General features: G+C 35.0%; 3 protein-coding genes across 8 annotated transcripts in view; 1 reads left to right on the forward strand and 2 right to left on the reverse strand.

Annotated features, from left to right (window-relative positions):
* Nucleotides 1–1,023: 1,023 nt before the first annotated feature.
* On the reverse strand, nt 1,024–10,942 carry LOC123311415 (putative mediator of RNA polymerase II transcription subunit 26). 2 transcript variants are annotated; one of them, XM_044895340.1, is made up of 3 exons: nt 10,872–10,942; nt 2,795–2,893; nt 1,024–2,522 (listed from the first exon to the last, which is right to left on the reverse strand). In XM_044895340.1, exons 2-3 carry the CDS (start codon nt 2,891–2,893, stop codon nt 1,263–1,265), a joined length of 1,359 nt encoding a protein of 452 aa, XP_044751275.1. In that variant the 5' UTR covers nt 10,872–10,942; the 3' UTR covers nt 1,024–1,262. The 2 variants fall into 2 exon arrangements, with proteins under 2 accessions (XP_044751275.1, XP_044751274.1); XM_044895339.1 differs by lacking the exon at nt 10,872–10,942 and adding an exon at nt 3,683–3,756 and having other exon boundaries at nt 1,025–2,522.
* A 122-nt stretch (nt 10,943–11,064) lies between these two features.
* Nucleotides 11,065–18,911, forward strand: LOC123311414 (glutamate--cysteine ligase). Its single transcript, XM_044895338.1, has 8 exons — nt 11,065–11,818; nt 12,268–12,440; nt 13,125–13,321; nt 14,566–14,934; nt 16,349–16,546; nt 16,837–17,025; nt 18,122–18,303; nt 18,514–18,911. Exons 1-8 carry the CDS (start codon nt 11,373–11,375, stop codon nt 18,674–18,676), a joined length of 1,917 nt encoding a protein of 638 aa, XP_044751273.1. The 5' UTR covers nt 11,065–11,372; the 3' UTR covers nt 18,677–18,911.
* Nucleotides 18,912–19,827: 916 nt separating this feature from the next.
* Nucleotides 19,828–24,288, reverse strand: part of LOC123312038 (antichymotrypsin-2-like) — a 32,453-nt gene continuing 27,992 nt past the window's right edge. Inside the window, exon 4 of one of the 5 annotated variants that reach the window (XM_044896216.1) lies at nt 19,828–20,124. In XM_044896216.1, the coding sequence (XP_044752151.1) occupies nt 19,925–20,124 (200 nt within the window). In that variant the 3' untranslated portion in view covers nt 19,828–19,924. Of the gene's footprint in view, nt 20,125–22,010; nt 22,263–22,964; nt 23,198–23,565; nt 23,816–24,288 lie in introns of those variants that run through there. The other 4 variants (XM_044896227.1, XM_044896217.1, XM_044896226.1 and 1 more) reach the window with 4 other exon arrangements.

Here is a 24,288-nt window from a genome sequence, read left to right on the forward strand (position 1 = left end):
AAATAAAAGTAAGTATTCTTCGTATTTTCTCGCATAATGCGCCATTTTCGAGTAATTTGATGTTCAAAAAGTAAAAAGTATTTGTGAAATTTGAAAAATGGGGTACTTTGGCTGAATACAACTCTGTTTAAAAGATCCGCAGATATGTAGTGTCACAGATTAAGCTAGATATTCTGAAGGTTATTTTGTTTCTCCAAAGAAAGCTGTTATTATGAAAACTCAAATTTTTTTTTGTCAGGGCCGAATCGGAAAATATGGTATAGGAAAATATTATTTCTTTCGACCATAGGATCTTTAAATATTTGTACGAGTCAAACACTCACCCTGTATACTATATATTTGTTCAATATGAATCAAGCTATGAAAAACTAATTTTTCAATATAAATACCTATGTAAAAAAACAAATTTCATGAGAAACAAATTCTACGGGTGACACTCTTTCTACCCCTCGTAATTATAGGGGAACACCATCAAAATTTTTCTTGTTTGACTTCTCGCTGTCATAGAATGTTTGCCCAACTTCGTTTTTTGATTTCTTGATGGTCTTTGGATGGATAGGTTGCTTTTATGTTTCCAGATTACCTGAATAATGATTGATGAGGTATGGTAGGTATGAGTTGAACACGTTCTGCCAAAATAAAATTCAGCATGTGCACACTCCGCTGCTTGAAGATGCGTTCTCTGTAGTCATTATTTCTTTGTCAATCTAATTTACCTTAACTACCATACTACCAAGTCAAAATTCAAGTCCATCTTTATCTAGGTATAGGTAAGTACTCCAAATCTTTATATTTCACGCACTTTTCTTCTTTCCAAAATCTCAAGTTAAGTATCACACAGCATTCTTGAATCAAGGATAGTATTTAATTTTCGTACCACTCATATACCGTCAAGCCATTCACTGGAATTATAGTTTCGTGATGATCATGATTTATGGAATCTAGGTACCTACATATATGTTGTTAAAAACCATGACTATGATTTTCTTTTCCATCTATCCAAACAACAACAAAATTCATATAAAAAATATATTTTCAAAATAAAAAGGTACAAGTTATGTACAATTAATATGGCAAAACAAAAGATGATGACAACCAAAATCTGAAAGTCCAACTCTAAAATGTATTAGAAAGATCTCCAGGAAATAATGAAAAAGTTAAGATTATTGTCATCACCTTCAACAAAAACAAATTATTACCTATGACTAAACAGAATCACATAATTGAAGGTACTCTCGATGGCGAAGTATGGCAGAGTCAACCTAATTTCTAGACTTGGAGTTATGGACAGTGGCGTGGAAGCCAGTTTTCCAATCAGCAAAATATTTCACGGTTCTGACATTGCCATCTTTTTCGACCAAGGAATATTCTCCTCTCACTTCATCGCCAGCCCTTTCTTCCTTATGGTTTTTGATGTCGCCAGTATGTTGGTCGTTAACACCGTACTCAAATTTGTAATAGGCATCGTGATCCTTCTTCTTCTTACCCGTTTCGTAGTCAATTTCTTCCGAATTTCCATCATTTCCGTCCTCATGATGGTGTGTGTCGAGGTGTCTCTCAATGTTGGTAGACGATTTGGCATCGTTGTACACGTTCAAGTGGCTCTGGTGTTGATTCAAGCCTTGGTGCTGATGACTGATGTCGTAATTGATCGTTTGCTTGATTTTTCCGTGGTGTTCTTGACTCAGTTCACTCTTGACGTGCTCGTTTTGTTGGATATTAGCATTCAGCAGTTGCTGTTGTTGGATTTGAGATGACAGTTGTGCATTGTTGAACTTTTGGCGTAATGATTCGTATCCCTTTTGAATATTGGTGTTTGATAAGATTTCTTGGTGAATTTGAGATTGAGAAAGTGAGTTTTGCGACTCTTTTTGCGAGGATTGGTAGGCAGTTTTGTATATGTCATTAGAAATTAGTTGTTGGGGAATTTGGGGAGGCAGATATCCATTGTTAACATTCTGGTATGAAGCTTCAATGCCTTTCTGCTGGAAACCTTTGTTCAACCCTTGATATAAGACTTGGTAATCTTTCTGTTGGTAGGCATTATTCAATCCTTCGTATGAAGCTTGGTAATTTTTCTGTTGATAAGCATTGTTCAATCCTTCGAATGAAGCTTGGTAATTTTTCTGTTGGTAAGCATTGTTCAATCCTTCAAATGAAGCTTGGTAATTTTTCTGTTGGTAAGCGTCGTTGGACTGTTGATAAGTAGCTTGATACTTTTGCTGCTCAGCTTTCTTCAACTGATTATAAGAAGCTTGATATTCCTGTTGTTTTTGTTCCTGGTTCTGATACTGCAGGAGAGCGTGTAGGTGTTGCACACTTTGAAGGAGTTTTTGTTGATCATTGATCTCATACGCCTGGTTGGTTCCGATTAAGTGACCTAAGGGGCATTTTGGGTAAGGTTTCTCTTGGACTATCGGATGCTGATATTCTGCTTGTTGAATACCCTGATGAAGTTGTGGCTGAAGTAAGTATTGAGATTGCAATACCTTGTATTGGGGCTGTTCGTGGCATCGGAGACCCTACAAATTTAAGGTCATCAAGAAATGTTTACGATAAAAGCTGATTCGCGGACACAATAATAGGAAATTATTATCCGATTCCAATATCATGAAGAAGCTTACGGCCAGTTTCATAATTAAACATAAAGTCCCTTTAATTTTAAAGCTTACTTTAACCCTACTTAAAATGACACTCAAGGAAGGGACTTTTAAATTTCATGATGGTTTGTTTTCTCCGATAACTCAAGAAATTGAATATCTTGATTATTAAATTGAAAAACGAGCGAACTCACTTCACATTTGGGGGCATACTGCACAGAAACTGGAACTAGAGTTGCTGTAGTATCTTGAAAATATATTAACACACTCAAAATGCAATACCAAGTGGCCATCTGAAAAAAAGTATTTATTTTTAGTAGGGACAGGGACAGAGGGGGAGTGGGGTTAAATCGACCATTTCAAGATCAATGTATTGAAATTTGAATATGAATAAGCTTGGAGTTATTGAAAAATAAAATATATGTATTGCTCATGAAGATCCGGATTCGTCTCAGGAAAATTGTGTTTTCCATCCTATCGATTTTAAGCTAGAATCATATCAAATGAAACATCTATTCGGAATTTTTCGAATCAAAAGACTATTTCTTGCGCTAAATTATGTAGCTTCACATATTTTATGTTTCCTTCGATAAGGATTCCCTATATAAAAAATTTTTCAATCTGATATACGGTTAAACTCTCAACTTCTCAACACAAACTAAGTGGACAAAACTGCATATGTGGACTTATGGTTTGTACCATGTTCAAAGATAACCGAGAAATATTTAAAAAAATTTAATATTGATGTGAATTCTTTTAACGGAGTTTATTATACCTCCTCATTTGATTTGATTGGATGTTTATCCTGATAGGATATATTTTATTTTTATATTTTTGTTTAACTTAATTCCCTTTTTCCTAATACTTATCAAGTACAAATGTCAATGATTTAATGGCTTCCAAACAAGTTGAAAAATTTATACAAGATGTTTTTTTGTGAATTATTCGATATAAATGACAGGAAATGAATAGCTCTCCATCGAACACTGAATTGAGTCGAACACCAACAATTTTTCTTGCGATTTTTTTTTTGGCTCCTTGGCGAGTAGCTCTCGGAGATACTATCACATATTTGCACTCACCATTTTTTCAAGAATACTTTGTACGAATGCCCAGTTTGATTATGGAAACCCCGTCGGATTTGACTGATTCAAAATCGGTTTACGGAATCTTATATAGACGGAAATGTAGTAGTGGATTTTTAGCGGTAGGTCTCCTCAAAACACGAAATCCCTATCCTTCCCTGGTCGGACTTTCACAATCAACATCGAACTGGACCACTTCGTTATCAGCCTCCGCGGGGTGGGGTTCTGTGCTACCTTTCTTAATTTATTCCAAACCGGGCAATTAATATCATTTCTTGATAATGTGAGAGTTTTGCACCGTTTAACACTTAGTTTTTTTTTGAACGAATATTTGGAAGTTTCGTATTCTTCTTTTTCAATATTCGAATATAGACCGAAAAGATACATTCCGAACATTCTCTAATTAATTATAATTATTTTCAGGTATAAAAAGTGAGTGAAAGGTAACGCACAAAATGCATATCTTCGGTAGTCCAATTTTTATTTTAAATTACGCAACCTTTTATGTAAAATTGACGAATGTGTAATGCACCCTATGCAAGGAGGAAGCATAGGAGGCAAATCTAACTTTTTGAGACAGATATGGATAGAACTTTTTTCTTGCATGAGGATAATTTGGTCATTGATAGTTTTTTCAAGCAAATTCACAACCGGAGTGGTCATCCATCCAGGCATTGAACTCTCCCATCAGTCCCATCGACGCTTCCCAAGAGGAAATTTATTTTTCCAATCCCAATATTTCCAAAAATATCAATTCCAACGATGGCTCTAAAATAACGTTTCGAAGGTGCAAAATGTAGGTTTCATAATAATTATAATAATAATAGTGTCTTTATTGGGAAAAAAATAAAAATACACTTGGGGTGAAGTCTAGCATGAGTTACTCTACTCAACCCCTAGGACAAATAGTTTGTGAGTTGCAAATTTTTATAGGATTTAAAAAATTTTTAAGTCTTTTTTTGTACTATATACTATCTACTCAGTTTAAATTCAATTAGATCAGTATTTTCTTGTATATTCAGTAAAATATTTAAGATGCCTTGTTGTTGATTTTCCCTATAAACGACCTTCGATTCCGTGAAAACCTGAAAATTGGCTCTTTTCTTCCGGGAGTTAGTGAGTTTTTGCGTATGCATAATCGGCCGACTAGACTGAATTGAATTTGATCACGATTGCACGAATTCTTCATCAATCAGTGGAAACCTACCGTTTTATATCCTTATTTGCTGAAACTCCGAAAATTACAGACATTTGGGCCTAAAAATAAATGCGCAGTGTATTCTACAGGCTATTCATAAACACCCTATAGAACTAAAGATGCTGTGGAAATTCATTATTCATATTTTTCTTAGAAACGGCATTGTTTATAATATTAGACCAAGATTTTCTACTATATCTTGCGAGTAGTAGGTAGTAGTAGTAGTAGGGTGGTTTGAAGGAGTGATAGTCCCTACAGTATCAGGAGGGATGAACACTGCTCATTCATTTGAAAAGGCACTAAAAACCTCTTGAGTTTACCTCAGTGCTTTTCCCGTTTTTCATTTGATATTCAATACTCAAAATCTGCCGATTAGATTCACGAGCCTACTAGACGATCATGCTACTCCATCGTATCCTGAAGTCTCATCGATCCAAAAGAAAGTCCCACTGAGATTTTTATATTTTTTGGTTACTCATGAGTAACCATTCATACCACGTATAGAGGCCATTCAGGTGAATTTCAATAGACCATTAAAAAGTGCCTTTACTTCACCAAAAATTTCGAATAATCATAACTTTTGTGACACGCAAGTTTGAATCATTCAAGGACTATTGTAGATTTTTAATGTGATTAATTAATGAGTAGGTAAACAACTGATAAATTCAGAATTCTAAAATCGAGCTCCAAACCATTTTGGTTAGTTGGGTCTTTTGGATAAAATTCAGCCTGTATATGATTTTTCCGAATGAGAATTGTGAAATGAGTTTTCCCTAACTCTCATGTAAGAATTTTAAACAAATGATGAATTTCAGTAATCAGACTTATCTACTAAAATAAAGGGTGAAGGGTGATTCAAAACGGAAGCGAAATCCAGAAACTGGGGATTATTATTATTATCTATTATCATCTATTTGAACCGGGGTCGTTGAGACTCGATTAGCCTTTCGGGAACTGCGACCATGTATGTAAATCTTTTGTTCTCCACCCTTCTCATTCATAGGAACCCAAGAGATCGTCAATGATGTTGATGAAACCGACAACATCCTTAGGGTCCTTAGCCGTTACCTCGTGAGTATCCAGGACTGGTTTCCCCATATGAGTGTTTCTTAGGTTCGCCAGCTCTGGACACCTGCATACCATGTGTTCAGCTGTTTCTGTTTCTGATCCACAGAGCCTACAAATATCATCTGCTGACTTGACCACCTTCGGTGGCTGGTGGATTAAGAGGTTGGCTCAGTACATCGAAGGTTGCGGGTTCGATTCCCGCTTAGGTCTGGGTGTTGTGTTGTCCGGTGGTGGGGAATATTATAGAATAGAATAGATCGATATTGAAATGTGTAGATAGACAAAGCTTCCAAGCACATACCTATAGAGGAAAATTGACCTTTGATCGGCTGACTATCCCATTTCATGATGTCAGCAGTCTTGCCATCACCCGAAGCTAAGCTCGTGACAACTTTAGCAGTTTTCTGGTGTAGGTCACGAATTTCTTTGACAGTAAGTCCAGGAGTGTTTCTCTAAAAGATTATTCGGTTGTTCAACTCCCATTGTTGGACTGATTGGATTGGTGTTTTCCAAGGCCACAGAAAGGCTCAGATCCAGCAGATGTTAACCTTGATGCCCTTTTTGCAAGTTCATGGGCTTTCCCATTTCCTTCAACACCACAATGCCCTGGTACCCATAGTAGAGTAACTTTGTTGTCTCTGGCCAATTGTTTTATGTTATTACATTACGGCACTCCCATGTCAACAGAGATCTCTGGAAGTGTGATTCCAGGTACCTCAGCGTGACCTGGCTGTCCGTGGTGATATAGATATGCACACCTTTGAGGTTCATTTTAATACACTCCTGAGCGTATACGTAAACAGCCATTGTCTCGGTCTGTAAAATAGAGGGTTCACTTCCCAGGGCTTTATAGTTCGGCTTTATAGATCCTCAGTTTAGGTCCATATATGCCGGTGCCCCTCTGATTTTGATCCATCAGTAAACCACGTGGATGACTTTTTGTCCAAACGATTCACGAAACTTATTGCACTAGGACGGTCAGCTATGACCGTTTCAAAGGGCGTTTCGAAATCGTAGATGATTGGCATGACATCCAATGGTTTTGCCAAGAGGTTTGAATCCAGTTGATCCAATATCCTCATATGTCCAACCCAGTTTCCGAGTAGGAGATTCCCGTTAAGGAATATTCTTATTGCTTCCAGCAGGCTACATTTCCTCACATGTAGGTGTAGGGGAGGCAGATCAAGAGAAACTGGGGATACAACACCTTATTTTATGACGACTACGCCAAAGGTCTCTTATACAAGTGTTGCTAGTCCATAGACTAGCAATATCATAAGATACAGGGTGTGAAACTTTCTTTACAAGAATTGAAATATTGCTCTCATTCTACTAAATATGGCAGTGTATTAATACGAAAGTTCATATCCGGGTTTTTTTAGGTGAGAAATCGGTATATGTAGCTCACAAAGAGCGCCAGGTGTAGAACAAAACATGTCGTGTGTATCTGTATAATCTATCTGATATTATCTGTAAAAGAGAACAAAGCTGAATAAAAAACTGAAGGAGCGGGGTGCCGGGATTTATATGTTAGAAAATGTATTCTTGCTCAATATCATAATTTTTGCACTTATTAAACTATTGCAATAAGAGAATTCTGAAATAAATTGGCCGAGATGCTTTGTTTTTTTTTTCAAAACAGGCTTCTGTCAAATAATAAGTGTGTATTATGCGCCTGATTTTATTATCACTATATTATTTTCGTCTTTCCAACTCTTTCTTCGATTTTTTGTGAAAAAAATAACTCCCCGTTTCTGGTAAACTAGCAACATTCGTATCAGGCAAGTTTGGTTTAATCGTCATACATATACATAATGGGAACACAATGCAATACATGTATCTTCACTTCCTCGATTTCCCTTTCGTTTTCAGTCACCCTGTTTGATCCAAATTGAAGATGCCTATAACTAGGAATTCATCATCAATTGAGAAAAACGATAATGCTCTCGTTCCTAGAGACAAGCCCGCTGCGTTCGATCTCGATCAGTTTTTTGAATCACTTCCGGCTATCAGAACGTGTTACAGATTGAATTGTCAAGACTCTGATCTAGATTCCAACAATAAATCTAGTCCTATCTATCGATCCAAATTCTATCTATAAATCTCTAGCCGCCGAAACTTATAATTACGCCGTTTTTCACTTCCAGCTTCGATAAGGATTCGCTATATAGAAATTTTTTAATTCGTGGCTTGCAAAATATTTGCAAGGAGCGCCTTTCTGTTACACCACTGCCGTACGATGTAACTCTGTCGTTAAAATATTCACATTTTCTTGCTGTGCATAATGATAGTGCTTAATTTCACTCTGGATACGCCTACTAATTAAAAGGTGGCCAGAGGTACACATCTTTCGTTATCTCCATTGGCGTTAGTGGATGCAAATGGGATTAATTAGCTTGATAGAAATTCTAACTTTTATGGCATAATGAGGAGATTTTGGTATAATTGAGGCAAAGTGAGTAAGGTGGATTCATTCTGAAGAGTGGCATCGATTGATCAGCACTCCATGCACTCCGAATTTCCAAAAATTTTTTCAAGACCGAAATAATTCCAATTCCCGAGATGATGCCAGATAACATTTTCGGAATCCAAAAAGTAAAAGAGTTCATTTTTTTAGTAATAACTAAATAGAACCAATGTGTATTAACCCCCAAGGGCCTAGACTGCCTAGAGGGTTGACTACTCAATGTTAATACAAATAGGTACGTGTAATAAGATAATGGAATTTGTTATAAGAACTGCAACAAAGGACCACAAACCGAGGTCCTTTAGCCTGTCCAACACCATTGAGTATTAACCAAATGGGTTGAATACTCAAAGGAAACACATAAATTGACCTCAGTCTGTGCCTACTATACAGTTCCAAAATATTCCTTCAAGTTGATATATGCCTGTTTTGGTTCGCTTTTCCGATGGTTCAAGATTGGTTCAAATCACTCAAATCAGTAGCACATTTATTTATACAGAGTGAGCTCGCCCTCACCATTGCTGTTCAACTATGGAGGGTCCAACAAAACTTTGAACCGGTTTGGATTGTCCTTAGTGCGAACCAGAACAAAGCAATAGTAAAGTTCAATATCAAACTATCAAGTACAGGGCGGGCAAAATTCGTTGTCTACTGAGGGGATCTCGAGAACTACAGCAGCTAGAAGAAAACGGATGACACATCCTCGAGCACTTTTTTCATGACTAATCCAAATCTGAGAACAGAATCGGCCAATCAATTTTAGATTTCGAGTTATAAACAAAAATTGAGATTTTGATTTTGACGATTCCGAAAAGTTCTCATAACTTTTTTGTCTTTAAAGTTACAGATCTTAAAGTTGAATATTCTTAGGTTCTAACTTAAACTTCGTCTTACGTAGAATTTACTGACAAAAGATTTTTTCAAATTCAAAAATAACAAATTCAATAAAAGTTTTGCATTTGAAAAAATGAAAGTTCGAAATGAAAAAATATTTTGAGCTCATCAGTGGATTCTATGTAAAAAAGTGCCTGTATAAGGTTCAGGTTTTAGATTTGTAACTTTAAAGACAAAAATGTTATGAGAACTTTACGAAATTGTCAAACTCAAAAACGAAGTATCGTAGGAGGCTGCGGTTTTCACCATTCTTTGTTTCTCCGAAAATGAGCTAGGAAATGTGTCATCTGTTTTCTTCTAGTTGCTATAGTGCTCGAGATCCTATCAGTAGACAACGAATTTTGCCCAGCCTGTACACTGCTAAACAATTGATAAGGATCACTGATTCTCCATCAATAATTCATTTCAGGAATATTAACTTGAAGATGTTCATTTTGATTAGATACCAGAGTACGTTGAGCTGATATTCTCGTTTTTTCAGGAAAGAAATGATGAAGAGTTTCAGTTTCATTAATTGAACTTTTCTTCATGTTTGCGGTGCCCAATCCGATTCCTGATATTTTTATCATAGAAAATAGGAAACATGTGATATTCTAACAAGGTTTATATCTTCTTCCGTTCAATAGTGTAGCGAATTCAACTGTGAATTGAATCAATTTAGTTTCTTATTTACTGATGGGTTCAATCATCCTGGAAGTCAAAACGCCTGGACAGAATGATGAGATATTGCGCAACATGATGCATTGATTCAAGGTACTCTCAGTAGTTACCGTATTTAGATCTAACTTGAGTGCATCGTTTTCATAAAACATAAATATAGTATTGCGCTGTATTTTCAGAAATTTTTTTAACTTCACACAAATTATTAAATACTCCCTTTTTACTCAAAATTTCCACTTACAATTCCAATATTTTTATAATAAACTTGTGTATGTCGTTTTTGTGCCAAATTTTCGTTAGTGAGAGGGGCTTTATTATAGGAATCAGAATAACTTAAATTTGGTAAAAATATGACTTTTATTGTCTACTCAAATGTAGAAAAATATTATTCATTTACTTTACATGAGGAACTATTGCGACATATTATGCATAAAATCTCAAATGTAAGATATGAGCACTGTACAGTATATAGCAGTGTTTTAAGTCTTTCACACACATAAGTAACATTATAAGCATCGCATTCGAATTGTATAGATAAAATATAACTAACAGTATAAAATGAATTTTATTGATATCTTAATAGGTACATAACTTGATACTTTATTTTCAAATATAATTCATATATTAGGGAGAGGGAGACATCCTGTATGACATCAATTTTTCAAGATGTTACGTTGTCCAGTTTTCCAGAATCATTTAATGTGACTGAATATACACATCCACACTGAATATACGCTACCACTACTGAAAAAGCTTTCTTTAATTTCTATATAGATAGAAATATATATAGAAATCAAAGATAGAATCACTGACCAAAGCTGCCCTATCACGGGATATCTTTCACAGCATACAACATAAACTACAGCAGAAAATCTTGTAACTTGATTATATCATACGACCTGAGTCCTGATCTGTAGAAGATTCCACTCTGAGTCTGAACCTGCCGCAAAAGGGTTAAGTTGTCACATTGTAGGTTGCAAAAGCGCTACTATAATAGTTGCGATGTAATCTTCAAGGTTACGAGATCTGTCAAGTCACTAATCGCTCGCGGCTTTGCGCTCGATTAGTACAATACAAATAAAAATATTGTTAATGTATATTTGAGTTATAAGCTCAGCCTATCGTTACCATTCCGCATTTTCAGATAGTGCGAATATTTTCTCGTTCAGTTGCTTTGATTCTTTTGTGGGTTAAAGTACGGTCAAATGTCAATTCAAATATTTGAATTTAATTTTCGTTCCAAATTGAGTGAACGTTGGTAAATCAAGCGACATTTAATGAAATTGCATTTTAAATTTCAAGTGTGTTGTGTGATTTTTGATTACTGAAAACTTGAGGCAGTGTTGTGAAATATTGTGCTGTGGAATAACTTTCAATTTTGAAAATTGTATATAGTTGCAATGGGACTTCTGTCCGAAGGTAGTCCGTTATCATGGGAAGAAACCAAGAAATATAGTCAACATGTACGCGAACATGGTATCCAACAATTTATAAATCTGTATAAGAGATTGAAAAACAGGCAAGGTGACGTTTTGAAATGGGGCGATGAAGTTGAATACATCATAGTGAAATTCATTGATGAAAGGCGAGAAGCTAAAGTTAGTTTGCGAGCCAAAGAAATATTGGCAATATTAACTGAAAAAGAACAGGCTGACCCTTTAAGTTGTAAGTCTTTGTGGAGGCCTGAATATGGGGCTTATATGGTCGAAGGAACACCAGGTAAACCTTACGGAGGTCTGTTGGCACATTTCAACATCGTTGAAGCTAATATGAAAATGAGAAGGGAAGAAGTGACACAATTGCTGAAGGAAAATGAGTGTGTCATGTCTATCACAAGTTTTCCAAGGTTTGGGAATTTTCTTTCTCTATACAACTCTTATATTCTATACAACTCTTATATTCTATACAACTCTTATATTCTATACAACGTACATCAGAAAAGATGGAAGTAGCATGTTTAACGTAGAATAATCTTCTTTTCCTTTAAATAAACTCAAATATCAAGTATAGAAGTTTACAGATATTGAATCAAGTTTAAGATTATTTATATAATCTTCATGTTGAAGCAAAAAAAATGGATTATTTCTATATGAAATTTCTTATGGTCTTTTCTTTTTATTAAGTAGAGACTAATCTCCAGCTAGGAGCAAATAATGATGGACTGGTTTCATTTTTGGAAAATTCAATTAGAGATTTAATAATTGATTATTTGGAGTTCCTAAGTTATATTGGGTTATGAAGCCCTATGAATATATCAGTGTTTGTACATAGTACAACAATCTCCGGTTTTTCCAGGTTGGGATGTGAAAACTTCACAGATCCCCCTTACAAAACAACTCCAGATGAAGGTTGTACAAGATCATTGTTTTTTCCTGATGAAGCAATTTATTCAGGACATCCTAGATTCAAGACTTTGTCCAAAAATATTCGTTTGAGGCGAGGTAAAAAAGTTGCCATGAATTTACCAAGTGAGTAATTTATTCACTTGTTTGAGTAAATGTAAATCTTTAAATCTCAATTAAATCTCGAAAATGTAAATCTCTCAGATTTCAGGGACTATGATTCAGTAAGAAAAAAAATTTTCATCCATATAATACTCAGGGATGATTTTTGTGCATATGTATTAATTTCAGTAAAAAATGTTGATCGGGAGTTCCTTATTTCGAAGTTTCCACAACACTTTTGATTTTATCAATGTTTGTAAAATTAACTTGCATTGACATTATTCCTGATAAGTTTCTAAAGGAAAATTATTGATTTATTGATAAAGAAACTGCAATGTTAATAGCGTTAAACCTCTGATTCTGATAAAAACTTAAATGGAATTTTCACTAGGCTAAGGAAGGCTCGAAATCAGTATTTGTTTCAGAAAATTCTTCAAAGATGTTCTCATCAAGATACTCCCAATTAAGGATGAAGAATATTACTATTCTTCATAATTTTTCTAAAAACCATTTGAAAAACTAGTATGTATTGATATATGTGCAATAATATTTTAATGCTATCCAGGATATGAATTCAATGAGGAATATGGCTCAAAAATTCAATGAAAAAAAATGTTTCATTGGAAAATTACTTTTGACATATATACATATCTTGAACCTCATTTAAATATTCAATTCGTTTTAGCTGAAGTAGCAATTTCCTCCTAGTTTTCAGAGATATAAATACTGTGATACCAGTAGATGATTCCTATAAACATTCCAAAGCAGCACTGCCTGATCATGTATATATGGATGCAATGGGATTTGGAATGGGATGCTGTTGCCTACAACTCACTTTTCAGGCTTGCAATATCAAAGAGGCAAGGACTCTTTATGACCAACTCACTCCCTTGTGTCCTATTATGGTGAGTCTTTAATTTTGAATTATTTTTTTCTTGATTTTTCGAGTGCTAGAACACATTTTTCCCTATTTTTTTATTGACTACCTAATTTTTTAATGCTTGTAGTAAATCGTATTTATGGTTTGGTTTTCACAACAGAATATTTATTTTGGTACGAAAACACTCACATTAAAGTCAGGTTGTCCTCGAAAATTTAGAGTTCCTTGCAAGAGGATGTTACAAACAATAGTGAGAATTCCTTCAAAAATTGTGTGCCTAGCATCTAGCAAAGATATCTTCATATTGAGCTGCCTTTATCTTCCTTTGTATAGGTGGCTGTGGAAGCATAGCTTATAACAGCAAATGAAGCATTAATTAATGAAAGAACATATCAGTTACATCTATTTTTAAATTATGATTTTCAATAGTTATTCACCAATTACAAATCTACGAAAAAGGAATGATTTCAATAACACCTCAAAAGATATAAAAAATAAAAATTCTTATTTTATAATTTAAATATCCCCATAATGAAAAAACTAATGATAAAAATTTTGCGTTACTTTTTACGCACGCTGTACCTATCTACGATGCTATATATGGGTTAATGGAATAAATCAAGTGCAACAGATATTCGAAAATCAGGGGAATGAAAAACAATGGCGAAGACGATTAGATAACGCTTAAAATATTATCGATGTCATAATGATCCGTTAATGAGTGTAGGAAACCTTGACTTGACTCGTTTTTCGATGAGACTACTTGATTGATCTGCCTTTGGTTAATACGCAGTGTCTCGAGTTATATTAGGAAATTAAGATTAATTTTAAGAATTCGGTACTGAGTACTGATGTATGGAAATGAAAGAAAATGGCCGTCATATAATAGAATTGGTAGATCCATTGTTTAGCAGTCATAACTTCCGATATAAATCCGCTTGAAATCGGAATACCTATTCTTAATACGAAAGAAGATACGATTCAAAATCAAGCCACGTCGGGTTGGTCTGCGTCAACAAAATATGCATTCATTCTGATCTTGCTCCTTACATAAGTGTTCAATTAAAAAAATTATGCATTTAATTGAAGCCCGCCTTTTTTTGTTGGAGTTGACTATTGATGAGATAATCGCAAAAAATTCTTCCTGTAATTTGAATTTGAATCGTTAGATATCTTCTTTCTGCCATCCGAATAGATTCGGTTAGAAAATTTCTTCTCTGTCGCCTTCTTGATCTAGTGGGAAAACCATGAAAGGAAGATTTTTTTCAGTTGGCATTTTCGGCCGCATCGCCCGCGCATAGAGGGTTCCTCACCGACGTCGATTGTCGATGGAGCATAATAGCCGCTTCCGTGGACTGCAGGACAGACGAGGAGAGGGGCCTGAAACCTCTGAGCGAAGACAAATTCGTCATTAAAAAATCCAGATACGATTCCATAGACTCGTACCTGTCTCCACAAGGGGAAAAATTCAACGATATCCCTCTTATTTACGACCCCGAGGTTTACCAGAAGCTGAGGGACAACGATATAGACCATCTTCTTGCTCAACATATTGCACATCTCTTCATCAGAGACTCCTTGGTTTTGTTCTCGGAGAAGGTGCATCAGAATGATGAGGAGGACACAGATCATTTCGAGGTGAATAATTTGATTGTTTGGGGTATACGAGGATATATTGAAAAATTCTTAGCCTACTATAGAACCAAACAAAATTTCAATGTCAAAATATTTTATTACTCAACATATTCTCCTCTTAATTGGATACATTTTATTACAGCGAACCTGCAACGTCTCTAGACCTTTCCAAAAAATTGTTTCTTCTTGCTCTGCAATCCAGACCTCCACAGCTTTCATTACCTATTCGTTGGAAGAAAATTTACGACCTTTTAAACTTTTTTTCAGTTGACGAAAGAGATGATATTCTGGTGAATAAGGGGGGTGTTCTGGTAATTCAAACCCTGAATCACGAATTTTTTGCATGGCAACAAGAGATTCGTGTGCAGGGGCGTTGTCCTGCAAAGACAAAACACCTTTGGATAGCTTTCCGCGTCTTTTCTGTTTAATTCAGTAATGTCGAATAGTAATCTCCGGTTATTGTTCTACCCTTATCCAAAAAATCAATCATGATTACATCATGGTAATCCCAAAAAACTGAAGCAAGAACTTTTCCAGCAGATTTTTGGACACCAAACTTCTTAGGTCTTGGAGGACCAGAGTGTGGCCATTCCATCGATTGTTGCTCTGTTTCTGGATCGTAGAAATGTACTCAAGTCTCATCCATAGTAATAATTCGGTTTAAGAAGTCTACATCGTTTTCAAATCGAGCTCAGATCGAACGCGATGCTTCTACCCTTGCACGCTTTCGGTCAACATTCACACATTCGGGGATCTATTTGGCAGCAATTTTTCTCATGTGCAAATTGACGTGAACTATATGATGAACGAGTTCGTATGAAATATTCAGTGCTTCAGATATCCGTTTCAGCCCAATTCGAAGGTCTGATAATATCATGTCATGAACTGCATCGATATTTTCGGGGACTGACACAGAAACACACACATCGATGGAAAATTTACCTTTTGAAGCTTGCAGTCCAATTTTTCACGGTCGCATACGAAGGACATTGATCACCAAGGGTATAAAGCATATCTTCGTAAATCTGCTTATCTCTGAACCCTTTTAAATATAGGTACTTGATGATGGCTCGATACTCCAAATAATAATAACTGTCATTTATTGACAACAGTCAAAGGCCATCGACCAAAGTCCTTCAGCCTAATTCGATTTTCACAATTTCGGTGGACACTTTTCATTTAATTTATTGCGTAACTCATTCCCGAAGTTTTTATTATTTTTGGGTCTTTCACTTGTACATTGACTTTTTTTTTCTTTTTTTCTTCTTCTTTTTGTCGATTTATTCCCGGTAACGGGATACAGCAATGAATGAATGAATGAATGAATGAATGAATGAATGATTTCAACTTCGCTTCATCAATACATGTCAAATAAAAAAAGACTTAACCCAAACGAAACTATGGATTTTTTTCGCAGAATATCCAATCGACCAATTGGCAGACGATGAGGTTCAAACCTCCTCCTCCAAACTCCACCATCGGATGGAGGGTGGAGTTCAGGCCGTGTGAAGTTCAATTTACCGATTTTGAAAACGCTGCTATAGTGTGTTTCGTTGTCCTGCTGACGAGGGTAATCCTCTCTTACCAGCTGGACTTTTTGATACCAATCAGTAAGGTAAGGAGACTCCGAAATGAATACGATGAGATAGAAGCACAGTTACGGGAAAGTCCGTTCAAATTTAATGCTCCAATTAAATTTCAATCCTCCATATATTCTTCCCTTGAAAAATTGCAGTTTTAAATCTTAATGGACGCACCAGTAATTGGGCCTGAGACAAAATGAGATAGTTAATTACATTTTCTATGGATATCCGCTAGTCGGATTGAATACTCCTGAAAATATATCGTCCTAGAAGTGAACTCAAGGAAACTATTCTTGACCAGACCTTTTTCTCTTCATTTCAGGTCGATGAAAATATGGTTAATGCCCAGAAGAGGAATGCCTGCGCCGAAGGTATGTTTTGGTTTAGGAAAGATATAACTACGCAAGTTAGTCCACCGGAAGCGAGCGAGGTGTGTCAAACAAGCAAAAGTAGCCAAAACATTTCCGACAGTTTCGCGAAGATGACTGTGAACGAAATCATCAATGGAAAGGTTAGTGAATTGAAATAAAACATGTATAGCAGTTTTATGCTTGCTTGCTCGAAAATTTAGTTTATTTCAGTAGCTGAGGTGGGGAACGCCGAAAATTCTGGGGTTGTCTTCGCACATAGTATTTCTACAACTGATGAACGAGTAAAAATTCGTTTTTTGAAATTCATGACAAAATTGAAATGGTGGATTTTTTTCATTACGTAGCATTGAAACGATGTTTGCTGTTTGGACCAAAAATAAACAGGGCGTTAATGAAAAGTTGGACAAATGGAATTCACCAAAACTCAAGATTTTCCAATTACAAACAATGTTTTTTTATTTTTCAGACGATTCTGAGTGAAAAGGAGGGGGGGTTACCTAAATGATCCCTTTTTACGAAATTATCCGTCTATTTATCGCATGTATTTCGAGCGAATCTCCTCATAAATAGGGTACTTATTAGAATCTTTTTGATTTTTTTTTATCTGGTTTTCGAGAAAGATATTGAGATAGGTCAATCAGTAATTCATGAAATAAGTAACGAAATTTGTGCTAGTCATTACTGCATCCGAAAATTTACATCGATGAGTGCAAGGTGTATATTGTACCGTACGCACCGAGTGAATTATCTAAGAAACCAGCTTATCTTATCATTTCCTAAGGAAATTTATTAAGGGAATCAGTAACAGATATGTTTGCAGTAAGAATACCTTCGACCATGAAATTTCATTAATGATAAGTTATTATTTGATATAACTTGAACTGTCAAGTGATTCAATTATTCACAGCATGTTTCATAAAAACTTTGATGCCCTATCACGGTTTGACAGTCATTCGATTTCCAAAATAAAATCGCTGAAACTTTTTCATTCCTAAATATATTGAAAAAGTATCCGGTTTTTAGCATTGCCAGCTTCAACTCTTCGAGCTAAATAGTTATGTATTTTGATTTCTTGCATTTCTCAATCTCAAGAATGGTTGTGTAACTGTAATAATTTGTTACTGTTGGGGAAAGTGAGTTTATTTTTAGAGGAAGAATTATTCTATTCTCCGGATTTATTGAAAATGCCGAACTATGCGAAATGATTCGAGTCAATCAATATCGAATTATTTTCAGGAGGGTGAATTCCCAGGCCTCATACCATTGATAAATAATTACCTTAGTGGCATGGATGTCGATGCTGACACCCATTGTACCATACAGCAGTACCTGAAGTTCATTCAGAGACGAGCATCGGGTGAAATACTCACCACTGCATCTTGGATAAGGAAATTTGTTACAGAACATCCTGAGTACAAGTAAATATCGAAGCACCAATTAAAGTCATTACATATTTTTCCCAAAAAAATTTCTTATGTTTCATTCTTCCAAAAAATATTTAACGACATGCTTGTACCATTGCTGTGGAGTAGATCGCATTCTTCTTAAAATTCATTTTCTTCTGGATTTCCTGCTTGATCGTCAAATTGTTATCAAAATCGAATAGTTAAGTATTTCTTTCTTAATAGGCAAGACTCGAAAGTGTCGGAGTCGATAAACTACGATCTACTGAAAACAATCGATGCAATACAATCAGGAAAATTGAAGTGTCCAGAGCTGCTTGGAACTAGCGTTATATCCAAGACGAGGGAGAACATACCTGCCGCCATGACTAAGGATTCTTGCGCTTGATAATAATAAAAAACTTTTTTACTAGTTATTTAAATAGAAGTTCGCATTTGGTCACGCGAGCTAGAATATAGAATTTTCTCAGTATTCCAAGAAGAATGAAGGGCATTTGTCATGAATAATCCCATATTGTCGGTTATTGTTTGTTAATGTTTTTTTTTAACATTTTAGCTTTAATGTATAGGTGAGTGGTTTTTATTGATGCAATTTATTTTTAAATATAGTTCACCCAAAAATATGTTTTAAATTTTTATTCAATCCTCCATATCCTTTCCTTATCAGAGTGAGGACGATAAAATCTGTATATCAGCTCTTTTAAATTTTGGTGATGTTGAAGTACAGCAGGAAGAAGCAGAAAATTATGCTCATTTTATTTGGAAGGTATACAGGGTTCATTTAGAAACAACAAGTGGGATATGAAGCATTTCTGCTGTAATAATCAATCTCACAAATCTGATGAAGATTTTTTCATCCATAAGTCTCCTATCAGCTTTACACAGGAATAATTTTTTCTATCAATATCGAAGTTCATCTAAGCAAATTCTGGTGAGATTTCAATATTTCATCGATCAAAATCGCGTATCGATGAAAATGTCATCAAACTATTCAGGATCCTAATATTTGTCCAATCCATGACTTAAAGAAATATCTTCGTGTGTAGTGCTTCTCCGAGTAAAATCACCTTTCTGAATTAAATAGAGGACGTCTGCTTCATTTAGTCGGCATCGTTGGTTGAGTTATATGGTACTGACGAGCTCAAATAAGAGCGACAGACACCGGTCTGTCCCATTCTTTTTCGATGTCGACAAGTTCTCTATGATGGTATGCTCGGAATATAGCATATGCCAGTCTGATTGATTCGATATAAAAAGATTTTGCTCCTTTCCACCCTTAACTATAGAACACTAACACTGAATTCTGGAGCAAGTGATTCTCTTTGGACGACTAAAATTTGTCCTTCTGGTAGTACAGTGGTGAAGTAATCAAGGAGTTGCGTGTTCGAGTCTCGCCTGGAGAGGTACTCTTTTGAGAACTCATCAATGTAAGCAGCGTGTTCTTCATTATATAAAAATTTATCGGCGAAAATGTTAATGTATTCTCTTTACTTGGAAACGATGCAATTTTCATTTTGAGATGTCTTCAGGAAGTAAAAATTTCAGCCAATTGAATGTTTAATCAACAAAATTGAGTATTACAATGATAATAAAAATTTGTTCAGAAGCTTTACCCAGCATCTATAAACCAACTGAACTAAAGCTTGATATTGATGATGTGACCAAAAGGATCTTTCACTGGCTCTCCTTTAGGTGCGATATTGCCATCTCCAGATACAGGATGACCAATTCTACCAGTGAATAAAATGTTTGTTTTTTGTCGTAAAATAATTATGAAGGGATGGTCTGCTAAGAAGTAGTTGGTCATAGGAGCACTCGTCAATACGAATTGAATTTCTGAAAACAAGAATTGATCAAATGAAGTGAAAAAAAAATTGTACAAAATTTTCAGCCGATAATGTACAACTGATCTTGGGATCAATTGTATATCAATTCATTCATCATTCATAGAATGATCCACGTTAAGTTAATTTTAGGAAACTCCAACTCCAACAATTTCACCACCATTAGCAATATGTATATAAGAGCAGCTTGTATATGAGTACCTACTACTTCAAATATTCAAGAATATAGGATTAATGATGACCTATTGTTTTTTCGAAAGCCCAAGTGTTATTTTTTATGCCATGCATGCTGTCAGGTTTAAAAGTTGCCCACACTTCATTTTGTTTTGAAATAACTCAAATGCAAATAGAAAAAAAAAACAATTATTGACATATAGGATGAGGTAGAGGTATATGCTGTATGAGTCTTACTCACCGAGTTTCAACGATAAAACTACCGTATCCTAAAAAATACTGAATAATTCGAACAGTTCTACCATCTTTAAAAACGCCCTGTAAAATGTTCAAGCATTAATCAAGATGCACCTAGATGTTATAAGTTATAACTTATAACGAATTACTAAGTGTATTTGTTCAGGTCTGATATGAACAATTTATCATCTACAGCATTTATGAAGATGAGATTACCGGAATTATCTTTTTTTCTTTTATTGCTCTCCATAATGGGTGACATTTCCTTCTCCATTTGCAGGAAGTTTGCAACTTTACCATGAAATAGAAAGTTATTTTGCTGTTGTAAAAGAATTATAAAGGGATGATCTGCTAAGAAGTTTTTGGGAATAGCTCCAATCATTTCTACAAATTCCATTGCTAGAAACAAGAATGATTTCAATGTAGTTTAAGAAAAATAAATCAGCAAAAATAATAAATATAACTATAGGTATAGGTATATGAAATTTGAAATGGTTACTGATCTTGAGAGTGTTTGGCGAATCAATATGGATTAATTTGACACTTATGAATATGTACTGAAGTAGCAGAATCGTAGGATAAAATAATAAGTTCAAGTGTGCAGTTGACATAAATTTTGGCTACTCCATCATATGGGAAAAAAAGTACCTACCATTTAAAATATTTTCAACGATACAAAACGAAAGGTGATTTAGCAAAATGAAAAATAAAATCCAAACAACAATTTCATTATACCTGGGGTACCTGGCGATGCGTGCACTGCTTTTTAAATTGCCCATCTCAAGTAGGTAGGTACTACAATAACCTATTGTATTTTCTAAAAGTGTTTGTTATTTTTGTTATGAAATTCATGCTGTAAAATTTCGGAAACTTACCCTCTAAGAAAAATCGGATTCCTGATGAATTTCGACTGGTCATTTTCAACCGGCTTATTATCCTTCTCTTAATATGTTTGTTATTATTTTATTACAAATCGTTGCAAGTGCTTCAGAACATTGAAATAAAATATATAATGATTGGCTTACTTACCGATATTCAATGAAAAAACAATGTTATTTTATAATTAGTATAGGTACAATGACTTGGGTTGGCGAGGACGGTGAAGAAAGTAATGTAATTCCCCGAACTAGCGATTTTTTAGGTGAATTGAAATTTTTCTGAGACAAATTTGAAAGTTCTTCCGCAACACGTATCTGAATAACAGGGTATAACCACTGTGTGCATGCGAAAGCTATCAAAATTTCCTAAAAATGAGCGCATAATCAAAATCGAGTTCGATAATGATCAAATGAATGAAAATACACTTTTTGAAAAAAAAAGCTGACCAGATGGGATACCTACATGTAATTCTCCATCAGCATTCCGGCAGATATCAGATATCCCACATACCTATTTTATTTTTAGGTCGAGAGGAGATAAAAATTGTAGCATGTAAACGTTTAATGTTCGAACAAGAAATAAGACGTGTTCTATAACTATAGTACCTGTATATTCAACTGTTATGTGAAATCTTTATCACCTAAAGCTTTATATTAATGATGTGACTATAAGGATCTTTCACTGGCTCTCCTTTAGGAGCGACATTGCCATCTCCTGATATAGGATGACCAACTCTGCCATGGAATAAAATGTTTGTTTTCTGTCGTAAAATGACTATAAAGGGATGATCGGCTAAGAAGTAGGTGGGAATATGTGCACTCAAAGCTACGATTTCCATTCCTAAAAACAAGAATTGCCTATTAAACTGTAAGAGATTATAATGAAAAACGAATAATATCACTAAGTATTTACACCGGGTGTTCCTTGGATGAAAAAAAATTAACAAGATAACGAACCGTCAGGACGTATCAGTTCAATATAAAAATCTCATAATGCGTGCATACAACAAAAAATATAAGGTTTTTAAATTATTAACCGTTAGCAATATGAGTAGGTAATACTTACTTAACAAGCCAAGCAATCCCGATTCCCAAAGATTAATATCCTTTTTTCTGTTGTTCGAAAGCTTAAATATTATTATTAGTTGGATACGGTTATGTTTTCAAAAGTCCCCACTTCTAAGAAAAAAATATCATGAATTTCAACTGGCCATTTCGTCCTAACATGGTGCTCTCTCTCCTCATTTTTGAATTTATTTCATTACAAAAAATTGAATTGAAAAACGGAAATCCATATCGCCAATTGCCTGATCAGAATTTACAAAAATTTGCTAGACGACGCCGATTTCGGTTATGGTTTACTAAAGCTTAAGCCCCACGTTACGACTTTGAGTCTCTTTTTCAACGCTTTTTCTCTATTGATCCACATTAATCAGAATGATCCAGCGTGGATCGTCTTAGTACAAAAATAATTTTTTTTCGATACTGAGCGATAAATACGGAGAATTTCAAATATGCGATGTCAACAATAAAACCAAGCGTATGTTCTGTAAATCGTTTATTGAAAAAGCAGCAATAAAAACTAGGACAATCATTGAGTCTTTCCAACTTGATATTAAATATTTTAAAGATCCCTCTAAAAATTATCTCAGGATGTAGGAAGCTGAACTTTGCCGTGGAATAAGATCGTGGTTTCAGACTTAACTAACACGATAGATGGGTGGTCAACGAGAAAATATTGGGATGGTGTAGCTGATGGAGGTTGAATTACGATTGCTGAAAAATTTATTTTAAATAGCGATTGCGCACAAAATCGAAATTTGCTATAATCACTAAATAAATCAGCCCCCATGCACATTCCATTAGTATGTGGCTATATCCAAATTCCTATAATAATTGAGCATATTAAGGAAATTTGTTTCTGCAACATACTTGCATATCAAGAAAACCAATACCAACATTATTTCATGGTTATTACGGCATTCCTCTCAATGAATTAATCATGGTTTTTGGAACAAGAAACTTTTGAATTCAGATTTAAACTCCATTTTGTAGGGGATCCCCTACAAAGAGGAAGCCACAATTGGAAGGTAATGAAGGTATTATTCAACGCCAGGTCCTCTGTTCGAGAATAAAACTAAGCGTTTATACTGAAAGGCGTTTATTAAAAAGGGTATAAAATCTCGAATAATCATTCCAACTTAATAATGATATTGTGAGAATAAGGATCCTTAACTGGTGCACCTATCGGTGCTTTGATATTGTCTCCGGATACAGGGTGTAGAACTTTGCCTTGGAATAAGGCCGTGGTTCCTGATTTGAGTACAAAAATGAAAGGGTGGTCGACAAGAAAATATTGAGGAATCTTAGCCGAAACCGCTTCTACCAAAATTCCTGAAAAATGTATTACAAAATAGCAAAGGCTCACCAAAATTAAAATTTGCAATATTCACCCTCATGCACATTTCATTAGTAGCGTGGAAATGATCGAGAAAATTAATCCATTCCAACATGACAATAAGTATCAGAAGATCCAACACCAACGTTATTCCATACTGAATGTGTTATAGATGATTACATCTACAACCACCACTGAACTAATGTTACTCTGCAGAACCTCATTGGAATGAAATTAGAGAGGAGGAATATAAAATAAGAATTCGATTGACAAGAGTGAACACTTTGGTAGCATGCGGAAGGTCAATTTTAAATGAAATATTACACCAAAAGAGTCACCTAAATATATGAACACGAATAGTTCGAAATATATGAACGCTGTGGTATTGCAGACCAGACATGGTCAATACAATTTTCAATTTTGATCTATACAGGCAGCAGTCCAATCCATTCGGTTAATGCCATGCATT

Source organism: Coccinella septempunctata, chromosome 4 (genome assembly GCF_907165205.1).
Source record: "Coccinella septempunctata chromosome 4, icCocSept1.1, whole genome shotgun sequence".
Taxonomy (NCBI): domain Eukaryota; kingdom Metazoa; phylum Arthropoda; class Insecta; order Coleoptera; family Coccinellidae; genus Coccinella; species Coccinella septempunctata.

Coding starts and splice junctions, on each gene's coding strand:
- LOC123311415 (XM_044895339.1), bottom strand. Junction 2,523..2,794: donor AGTATGCCCCCAAATGTGAA/GTGAGTTCGCTC, acceptor TTAAATTTGTAG/GGTCTCCGATGCCACGAACA.
- LOC123311414 (XM_044895338.1), top strand. CDS start 11,373: ATGGGACTTCTGTCCGAAGGTAGTCCGTTATCATGGGAAGAAACCAAG. Junction 12,441..13,124: donor AGTTGCCATGAATTTACCAA/GTGAGTAATTTA, acceptor ATTTCCTCCTAG/TTTTCAGAGATATAAATACT. Junction 17,026..18,121: donor ACGAAATCATCAATGGAAAG/GTTAGTGAATTG, acceptor AATTATTTTCAG/GAGGGTGAATTCCCAGGCCT.